The sequence below is a fragment of the Athene cunicularia genome (assembly GCF_003259725.1).
Source record: "Athene cunicularia isolate RWA chromosome 21 unlocalized genomic scaffold, athCun1 chr21_part1, whole genome shotgun sequence".
Lineage (NCBI taxonomy): Eukaryota > Metazoa > Chordata > Aves > Strigiformes > Strigidae > Athene > Athene cunicularia.
Genome location: NW_020799127.1, coordinates 8,927,895 through 8,938,301, shown reverse-complemented (window position 1 = coordinate 8,938,301; position 10,407 = coordinate 8,927,895). Strand labels below are relative to the sequence as shown.

At 49.9% G+C, this 10,407-nt stretch overlaps 1 protein-coding gene across 6 annotated transcripts in view; it reads right to left on the bottom strand.

The window, feature by feature from the left end:
- The window catches only part of CAMTA1 (calmodulin binding transcription activator 1), a 283,392-nt gene that overhangs the window by 43,726 nt on the left and 229,259 nt on the right, over positions 1-10,407 (bottom strand). For all 6 annotated transcript variants that reach the window (XM_026862593.1, XM_026862589.1, XM_026862588.1 and 3 more), the window contains exons 7-8: positions 5,066-5,206; positions 1,053-2,908 (exon numbers count right to left, since the gene is read on the bottom strand). In XM_026862593.1, the coding sequence (XP_026718394.1) occupies positions 1,053-2,908; positions 5,066-5,206 (1,997 nt within the window). The remainder of the gene's footprint in view (positions 1-1,052; positions 2,909-5,065; positions 5,207-10,407) is intronic.

Below are 10,407 nucleotides of genomic sequence, written 5' to 3'. Positions count from 1 at the left end.
GACGGTTTGCGTCGGCCGAGGGCCGGGTGAGGCTGCGGCCAGGGGCAGGACGCCTCCAGCTGCCCACCCGCCCGCGCCTGCACTGCCACCCCGCTGGCCACAGTGGACCTGCCTGGCGAGAGAGCGACTAAGCGGCGGGCAGAAACTCCCGACGGAGGCTTTTCATCAGCGCCCGCCGGCCGCTCCCGCATGTTGGCAGCCTCAGGTTCTTCCCGTCCGCAGAGCAAGCACCCGTGTTTGCACACCGAGTCCCCTACTGCAGAGCACAAGAACTCTTAGAGCCACCGAACGCCAGCTCACCGCTGGCTCCTCTAACACTGCAGGTCATTCAGCTGAAGGCTAAGCCACCTCATCTCACCACCGCGCATTCCTGCTGCCTCGCCACGAGCAAACGCACACTTACTGGGGTGGCATCACAGGCCTGATAATCGGATCTGAGCAGTGATTATACACCTCCGTAAGGTAACAGACACAACAGCGCTCCAAGGCTGGGCTTACAAAAACACAAAGGACCGGGTTTTTAATTCAAAACAACCTGCCTCTCCATTACTGGCTCAAACCAGCCTCTGTCCTCCAGCATTCCTTCACATGCTGCTGACGTTTTTAACTTGTGGTGCATGTGACTGATTTTGAATAGTCTGGGGGATGGATGGAGGTGAAGGCCGAACTCATGAAGGTTGTGAAGGTCAGGGATTATTCTACAAAGAACATCAAGCCATATTCAAAGATCAGCTCCAGTTTGCGAACTCTATTGGTCTAACATAGTGAGGCAGCACCATGAAACCATCATGTGGGAAATACTTTGCTTTTCAGTGCAACAAAACATTTCTGTTCGGATGCTTCCCAAGTGAAGAAAGGGCCCTGTCAGGATAATGAAGTGCTTAATTAAAAGTACACTCAGACATGCAAATGGCCCTGGATGCTCTGACTTCTAAGAGAAATATTTTAAAAGCCTTGTCAAAGCTTTAACAAAACAGTTCTTGGGAGCCTTTATTAACAAAGCAGTGAAAGATAAGGCAGTAAACGTTAATGAGTAAAAGCCCTAGACTTACCTCAGGGTAAGACCATTCTGGTGAATAATCTGTCACCATGAACAAGCGCCCACTCTGCTGTAGCAACCCCAAAGTGCCTTGTGCCGCAGCTGCTGAGACCACCTCAGCCACATGCATGTACGCCATGGTGCTGGCTCCGTTCTCTGTGCTGCTGAGCTGCATGTTGGTTTGCTGCGGACTGCAGCACGGGATGCACATTTCAGCCTGGTTGTAGGTTGCTCTGTTACTGTCTTCAGGCTGAGACAGTCCGGCACTGTCCCCTGACACCAGCTGGTGTCCATAGAGAGCATTGCTCCCACCTTCTACCGATATGAAATCATTAATTAGATCAGAAAACTGGTTGCTGAAGGAGATGTCAAAGTGGTCCAAGTTAAGCTCCATGTTGGAGGAGTTATTTAAGCTGGGATGGGCCACGGGATAGAGTCCTTGTACCATGTTTCCTTGGAGAATAGGGAGATTGTTCCCATTCCTGATACTCCCATTGGCCTCAGGCTGCAAGTAGTGTTCTGTGCTGCAGGCTTGAAGATCCCCTGATTTAAGTAGATTTTCGTTCCCTTCTGCCTGCTGGGAGGTCTCCATGGGAACTTCAGCTTCTGCAGTCATAGCCTGGAAGTTTGCTTGGAACTGCATGAGCTGGAGAGAAGAGGAGGACTCTATTCTGGTTTCCACTGTGCCGTTACAGTTGGAAGTGGTTTGGGACGAGGACTCTGTTTTCACACTGGGGATTCCTAACGTGTTCACAAATGAGCCACTTGTGTCATTCAAATTGTTGTGAGTGGTTTGCTCAAGGGGGAGAGGTTTGCTGGCATCCTGCAGAAAGAAGCTGGGGGAAGGGGTCTGATGAACATGAGGGCTCTGGACGGTCTGACTGAAACTGGAAGAATAGTCCTTGTTGGAGTCAATGGCACTGAAGTCCATCTGCTCCAGGGTGGTACTTGGGCTCAGACCTCCTCCAGATGGAAGCAAACCTGAACCGGTAGTGAGGGTGAGAGTGTTGGATGCAGAAGTGGAGGAAAATGCTTCTTTGGACATCTGTTGTTCGAAAGATGTGTCCTCAGTTTTAATTTCTTTTGTGAGGGTTGTATTGAAGTTGAAGCTACGTTCTGTTGTGGGTGACTGCCTTATGTTGGTACTGATGCTGTCACTTTTCATACCTCCTCCACCATAAGTCTGCCCTTGCTTGGGATTGTTAAGAAAACAGTCTGGGTCAAAATTCATGGTGGTTTCTGGAATTTTTCTATTTCCATCTAATGTTGTGGAAAGCACAAGTTCCTCGGAGACCGTGCTGGGTAGCATCGACAAGCTCTCTGAACTGCCGGTGGTTGGAAAAGCAAATTTGTGTCCATCTGAACTCACAGCAAGTACCAGTCCTTGTGCAGCTGCATCTGAGGACAGAAGGTGTTGATTTGGGCCGGAGGTGGGTGACATGGTATACACAGCTTCACTGGTGACTTCTGACATAAACACGGTGGCACTTTGTGACAAGCTTCCCATAACTGAGGCCACAGCCATACTGGAGACGCCGGTGACGGCCGGGCTGTCCGCCATGTCCGGGTCGCTGTTCAACCCACTGCTGATGGACACCGGAGAATTCTGGGTCGTGTCAGGGACCTCCACCTGGTTGGTGGAAGAAACCTCGGTGCTGTTTTGATGGAGCAACACTGGTTTCGCCACTTTGCCATTCCTCTTCTCTCGGCTGGAGGCCTTGCCATGACTGTGCTCGTTCTTGCCTTCAGAGACATCGTTATTTTGTACCTCTGAATGAGTGCTGTACCCACCTGTCCTTGGTTCGACCTTTGGTGATATGATGCGGTGTTTGGCACTGTTACACTTGTGATGCACACTGCTTCCTGCCCCTGCGCCAGAAAACAACAACAGTTGCTACTCAGTAAACACCAAGTTAAGACGATGCTGGTTGTGTATCTTACGGCTGTAGCAAAGGGGAGCCCTGCTGCCGCGCGAGTGCGTGTGAGAGAGAGTGAGCAAGAGACCTCGGAAATAAAATTAATTTCTCACCAGTGCCAGATTTACAGATCCCTTTCTGTCTAATGCACCGTTCCGCTGTGTGCAATGGCAACCTCTGAGCAGGCGCCTGCACCCTTCCCCTCGCCCCCTGCCCCCATCAGACAACCCGTCAGGAGGAGAGGAACCGGCATCTGGGACAAGTTCTAAACGTGCCCCATCCCAGCTAAAGGCTGCAGAGCGAGGGCTGCTGCTGGCTGTGGTGGAGGGCTGCTGGCACGCGGTCCTGCTCTGTCCGCCCCTGACGCCGAGGGGGGCTCTGCCCGCGGTGTGACGGTGGGTGGGAGCCGACCGGTGACCTGGGGGTGACAGACGCTGCCTCACGCTCCTGTGCCTGCCGTCACCCCGCCACTTCGACCACCTTATCTTGTCACCATCGCGTCTCCTGCAACTGCCCATCGAACGGTTACGGGGCGGTGGGGGCACGGAGAGAGCTCTCCCTCTGCAAGGATGGCGACGCATTTCCCTTGCCCTGAGCCGTTCACACGCTGGCACAGAAACGTCCTGTACCCCGAGGCGGCGCAGACTGCAGGGTCAGTGCGGAGCGGCTGCGGGACGCTCAGCGGTCATGGAAGAGCCCTGCCCCGCGTCACCGGCCCGTCGGGGGGCCTGGAAAGCACCGGGATGACGGGAACAATTCTGTCCAGAAAGCATCTCAGCCACGACCCCTGGTGCAGGGACTGCTTTTATTGTTTAAAAAACAGCCCATCAATTTTTGATGTTTCTGTCCTTAATTGATTCATTTTCCCTAGAATGAGCTAAGAACATTAATTATGGTAACATATAATGACTGAAGGGGGAAAGAACCCCCCCCTTGTAGCTGATGGCTACAATTACAAATGCCATCTTCTGGGTAACATAAAGTGTCCTCGTAGCCGCTGCAATTTCCTCAATCTTTTGTTCCTTGCCCTTGAAGGGGAACTTCTCTATTATGTGCTCAAGATTTGAATCGGGTCACTTAAAGTAGTTCAGGACAGCGTTTCTGAGACTAAATGCAATATTAAATCTCTACTCTCCCAGGTACAGAGAGGAACAGGAACAAGGGAGAGGCGTTCACGCTGCCGCCTGTGCGGATGGCAGCAAGGAACTGGGAGTGTGTGTGTCAACGTGCAAGCCATTACAAAACACAGCGATACTGTTGTGTTAAAAAGCATGCAGCAGACTTAGCACAAGACAAAACATCAGAGGGAAGAATAAAAGGATTCGTGTTCAGATCTGCAAGCCTGGATCAAATGCTGAGCCTTAAGGGTTGAATTTTAATCCAAACTCAGGTATTTCAGAGGTCATTGTTCTTAGTTAAGCCTTGCTTGTATAATGCAGCTGCCCAAATTGAGAAGAAAAAAATAAACCCTTTGAAGCACTGGCAGCTTTCCTTTATAAATTTTGCTAAAGACTAATTAACGTGTCATGTATTTTACTTGACCAAAGTACTAGAAAGGGGTGGCTATAAAGCAGATGAGTGGGAAAAGTGAAATACTCAGCTTCCCACTCTCTCTCTAAAATGCTAATACTAAGGATGCTGCTTCTTGCTGTTGTAGTCTCACTCAGAACAAAGCCATCTTCTTCAACAGGAAAGAAAACTCCTGTATTGTCATGATACCTAAACAAAACCTGTCTTATACCAGTAATACCTTGTAATTAACCACCTGAGCCCATTTTCTTCAGCAAAGTGGGCTGCAGGGCAAGGAATTCAGAGGGCGAAGTTGGAAGAACATCAAATTTTGATGCTTACGTAACAAAATTTGAACATGTAGAAGAGAATATGCCTTTTTTGAGCACGTCACATACAGAGAGCATTTATTAGAACTTGCACATTACAAAGCGTTGACATTTTTTCCAGAAGTTCCAGCTGCATCTTTTTATGCTCAAGACTTCTGCCATCTGAATTCACCGTGTCTCAGTGTTTCCCGATACAGCACTTCTGTTGTACGACAAACCCTGCTGCAGGTCTGGGTGAAGCTGTGACGGCTTGTGCCCCCCAGGGTACTCACCCAAGGTACCAGTGCAGAGACAGTTGTGTGTCCGAGGCTGCGGTTTGGTCTGGTGACTGTCGAGGATCTGCTGCACGAGCTGTTCCACCGAGAACCCTGAACTGCTGTTCCCATTGCTGCATGTCCACTTAATGCCATGAACTGCAAAGAGAACAGTAAAACTTCTCATCAGGAACTTCAAAAACATGCCAGAAATCATCAAAAGCCACCCCAGAAGAACAGCAGAAACCCATTCCTGGTGCTTTCTGTCAGAACTGAAGGAGACCTGTAAAAAGCAACAGGAAGTGACTGTTTTATTATTCTCTGCTCCTGGATATCCATAGGCTTCCAAATGCAATTCCTGGATTAGGTACATACAGAGGAAAAAAAACTCAACGGAATACATTTCTCTATTTCAAGTTGCTGTTAATGGTGACTCACTAAGTCACTAAAAACTGTAAGGGTTATCTAAATAGTGCATGCAACCTTCATTAAAAACCTGAAAGCAAACCCAGTACAATTCCAAGGAGCATTTTGGAATCGTCTTCTGTCTAATATGACAACAAAATTAGTTTTATAGTAAAATCAGCAGCCAAAAATATGCCAGTGTAACAGCAAACACAAACCTTTTGCCAGGTCTTCATTGTCAGATCCTGGTTGGCACCAGTGGAGACTGACTCATTTTTTGGGAGTCACTAACAGACACTGTGCGAGTTCCTCCTCAGACTTGGACAATTTTTTAGTAATTTGAGAAAATGAACAGGAGGGTGATGTTGCAGAACATGTTGTAAACTGAAGGTCTCCTTTCTTGGGGACTCTCTTGGCCTGTTAGCTATTTAAATAAGAATGCTAAACTGCATGCACATAATTTATTTGAATAAAGGTTCCCTCAGAAGTTTTTAGACACAGAACTTCACGTAACAGTGATATGCTCAACCTGAATTACAACAGAAATAGCTTTTCTAAAATATTTCTCCATAATAACTGTCTCAAAGCATCTTCTGCCTTCTTTAATATCTCTCTAAGCAATTTATATGTGCAGATTATTTATTTATCCTTTGTGTGCACTAGAGCTCCCTTGCAGATTTTGGAACGTGCTGGTTGGTGTGGACATCATTCCCAAGCTGTCCCACGCCTGGCAGCCCAGGCCTGAAGAGATGCTGCTTGTCTTCGCCTTCTCCACGCGAATGCACGTCGGGTGGGGAGTAAAAAGGAGCTGGAGACACGGGAACGCCTGCAGGGCTGCGACCTCACTGGCACCACGGAGACTGGTGGGATGGCTCCTGTGGCTGGAGGGCCGGGGTGGGGGAAACGGGCTCTTCAGGAAGGACGGGGCAGGGGGTGGGGGGGTCAGCCTGTGTTAGCGACCAGCTGGAGAGCACCGAGCCCTGCCTGGGGTGGGCAAGGAGCTGGGCGAGAGCTCATGAGTTGGGATTAAAGGGAGGGCAGGGACAGGAGACGTTACAGCCGGGTCTGCTACAGGCCCCCGACCGGGCAGACAAGGGGAGGAGGCCCTCGGCAGACAGGAGCCGCCAGTGACGAGCGGCGTCCTCGGGGGCTGGGACCGGCGCTGTGTAACGTCGCTGTCGGGGACACGGACTGGGGCATTGAGGCACCCTCAGCATGTTCCCTGCTGAGCTGTGTGTGCGGGGACATGCCAGAGGGGAAGGATGTGCCATCCAGAGGGACCTGGACAGGCTGCGGAGGGGGGACGTGCCTATCTCATGGCGTGGGAGGTGCCCCTGCCCATGGCAGGGGGTTGGAACTGGACCGTCTCCAAGGTCCCAAACCATTCTATGAGCCTGTGATTCTTTCAGGAGTGTCTCTCGTGCTCTAGCAAAGCAGGTTCTTTGCACATTGTATTCTAAAACCCTTAACCAGAATATACCAAATCAAAGCTGAAAGTCCCAAGGACTTCAGTGTTGTAGGTTTAATCTCTAAACACACAGATCCCTGCATGGCGAAGGTCCTGGACGTGAGGTCGTGGAATGCTGGCAGCAGCACGTCGGGCTGGCACCGCTGCACAGCCACAAGGACCTGCAGACTCTGGAGCGACAAGCTGTAAGCTGCTTCACGCAGGAAGATCAGAAGGAAAGGAGGGCACATTTGTGACAGCTAATGACTGTTGTCAAGAGGCAAGATACCGCGTGAAGCTCTGTTCTCCTCTTCGGTGCTCCTTATTCAGTATGTGACACGCAGACAAGTGGAAGAGTTCCTGGATCTGCTCTGTGCAGCAGTTTTATTGCTTCTTTTAATCACCTGTTGCCTCATCACCCACTGGTGTAACTTTGCCTAACAGCATCTCATCTTGGTCTGGTTTTATATTACAGAATTCCTATTTTTATTGGACCGGCCAGATAACTTGCAGAAATACTGTAAGGTTTACAAGTATTCTTCCTCATATCACTATTTAAAGTGCTGCGGTTAGTTTAGTAATGAGTCCCTCTATGCTTGCTTGCAACCACATTTATTGTTATCGTACCCAACAGATTCTGCTTTCTAGTATGTTCACAATTTTGAATTTCCTCTTAACACTGAGAATCTGTTATTATGTCTAAGTTTTAAGTTTATATACGCTTATCACTTCAGTACCTCCACTCCCATTCACTGTATTATTCCAGGTACAGTATTCTGTCACATGTGATGTTCTGCCTAATAAGCGATGTTCAAATAGCAGTTTTGCAAAAAATACACTGACAGTGAGATTAAAATGTAGTAACGTATTTGGAATACGTTCAGCTGCACTATATAAAGTTACTGAACCGTAGTTATTACTGAAAAACTTTCAGTTATTTCGGTTACTTCAGAAACGTTTTGCTAAGAAGCGAGCTCACAGAGGTGCTGCCAGCTACAGAAAGTCCGTTTCGCAGCACTTTGCTCCCTACTGCTGCTAAATCCCGTCACGAGCGGCGTGTCACGGGGGCTGCCCCTGGTGAGCGAGTCATGTCTCGTGGCTCGTGTATTCCTGATGATGGTTCTTACGTCTGACTCAAGCTGTGAGCTGGAAGCCAAGGGATACCGGACAGCTTTTCAGCTGGATACTTATAGTACCACGCCTATTATTTTCAGGTCCTTCCAGCATAACGAAGTCCCATCGCAGATCTCCTGCTGCTGAGGAATGGTCCTTCTCCAGCCTTGCTCCGGCTGATCCGAAAGGGCTCCAGCTTCTGTCCGCGTGGTGAGACTTTTTTTAGTGCTTATGCTCCCGTATGTTATGAAGGTTATAAAATAAAAAGCCAGTGAAGGGTGACAGATTGCAAAAAAAGAATGTCTGGCTGCTTAATGCAAATTATCCACTATCTTGGCACATGCAATATGCAGATTTTCTCCCTCCCCTTTTAAAGAAAAACTCCTGTGAGCTGGTGAGTTGTTAGTACTGAATACCAAATACTATCAAGATGGCTTTTAACATGTCACGCTTGGCTTCCTGACACCTAATGAATCAGCAGGAACGGCGATTTCTATAGGGAAGAAAGTGCATTATGAAAGGAAGGTTAATAAAAAGCATACACACACACTCTTCCTGTTTCTTCTTAGTGGTTCAAAAAGTGAAACCTCTGTAGAATCACATCTGATTAAATATAGTCATAATGTAGGAACACAAAAAAAAGGATAAAGACTGAAGCTTGACAGAAATTCTAGGAAGTACTTTAATCTGAATTTCTGTTCAGACTCCTCCTGCATTTCCTTATAATTCAAAATGGAAGCTGTGAGCTGCTCCAACACTTTGCAGTGGTACCACGAAGGGTCTAACGGCTGCTGCCAGCCATGCACCCCCCACGCAGCGCCGGGGACGGCTCCTGGTGTTCCCTGGGCGCGTGTAGAAGAGGAGTGAGGCTGGAGGAAGGTCCCTGATTCAGAGTGCTAATGCTGCTCCTAGCAGAAATGCCTCCAACCTCTTCCTATGAGCACGGGCTCACACCTTTCTTCTTTCTTCCCGTTTGAAGAAAGACAATAAAAATTACCTTCCAATATTGGCCCAGCGGTTCCCCATTCATTAGTGCTGTCAGGACTTTGACCATCATGAGCAAAGGAATGAAAAATGATCTGAATTACCAGCAAAAACACAACTCAGAAGCCAAAGGAAACTCGCACACAGAAAAATATGATTGTCCAGGTTTCTTACAGCACCCTGACCGTGCCTTCTTCCGCTGCTGGTGGTGCTCTGTCCTCCAGTCACCAGTTCTGCAGACACCTTCCTCCTCCCCACCGCCTCGAGCCTCCTCGCCGTCGCACCTTCACTGTACGGCCAACACTGCCCATGGCCAAAGCCTGACCACTTCCCTCTCTGGGGTTTCCTCCACGCTACGCAGAACTTGTCCCTAAAATACCTTCCCACATTTAAATCTGACCATTTCACCCTTTCTGAATGCTCTGACATTCCTCTTTGCCATTTTGTCTGTTTTACAGTTCCTGTTTCTGTTTCGAAGCTTGTTCTGTATCCCGTGCGTATGGCACAGCTTACCCGTACACGTACGCTACGTGATGAAGCCATTCCCCGTGCCCTACGTGCTGCTCTTTGCCCAATTTTGACAGGCAAGGGCACATCTTTTGTTTTTTGAGTAACAGTGCCGTCATCTCCCACATGCTAAGTTGGAGAGACTGGCAGAGCTGGAATATGTGGAGTAACCAGGGTCAGGTTTCTGTTTGCCTCTCCCTCCTGCTGGATCTCCGCTCGCTGCAAACCTGTGTCAGGGTCCTGCCCTCGGCCTCTCCCGAGCAAAATGCCTTCAAAAACCCTGCAAGTGCTGACCTTATCGCCAGCGGGTCCTTTGTCCCCTGCCCTGCCGAGAGCCCGCCCCGCTTCCTACGAGCCCTCCACCAACTGTTGACACTGGGAGGCTGTTTCCATGGTGATGGTCAATTGGAAATGGCAGCCTTGTCCCTTCAATTTTCAACGCGTTGGTATTGACAGAAGCAGAGGCCTTGCTCCGATTTCTCATTTGGCTGGAGGTTTCCATCAGATGGATCCCCCCGTACCCAGACACCCCCCCCCACGATCCAGCCTTGAATTTGCCAGCGCTCCGCTTCCCCCTGGCGCTGGTTTGAAGGTTTCCTGAGCCCGCGCCGGGGAAGTTCACCTTGCACGTCGCCGTTTCCTCGTGACGCCTCCTGAATTTTAACGCCTTTGGGAGGACTCGCGCAGGCGTTTCACCCCCGGCCCTTCCCCGAGGGTCGCTGCGGTGCGAGTGGCCGTCCGGGGGTGGCCGCGGCTCAGTGCCCCTCGAGGCGCCTCGCGGGGTGAGACCCTCCCGCAGCTGCTCGGAGCGAGCTGCTGGGACTGACTCACAGCTCCTGCGACCGTCGCTCCCAGGCGCGAAGGCCCCCTCGAGGCCGCTCACGCACAAGGGTCGGCGCCCGCT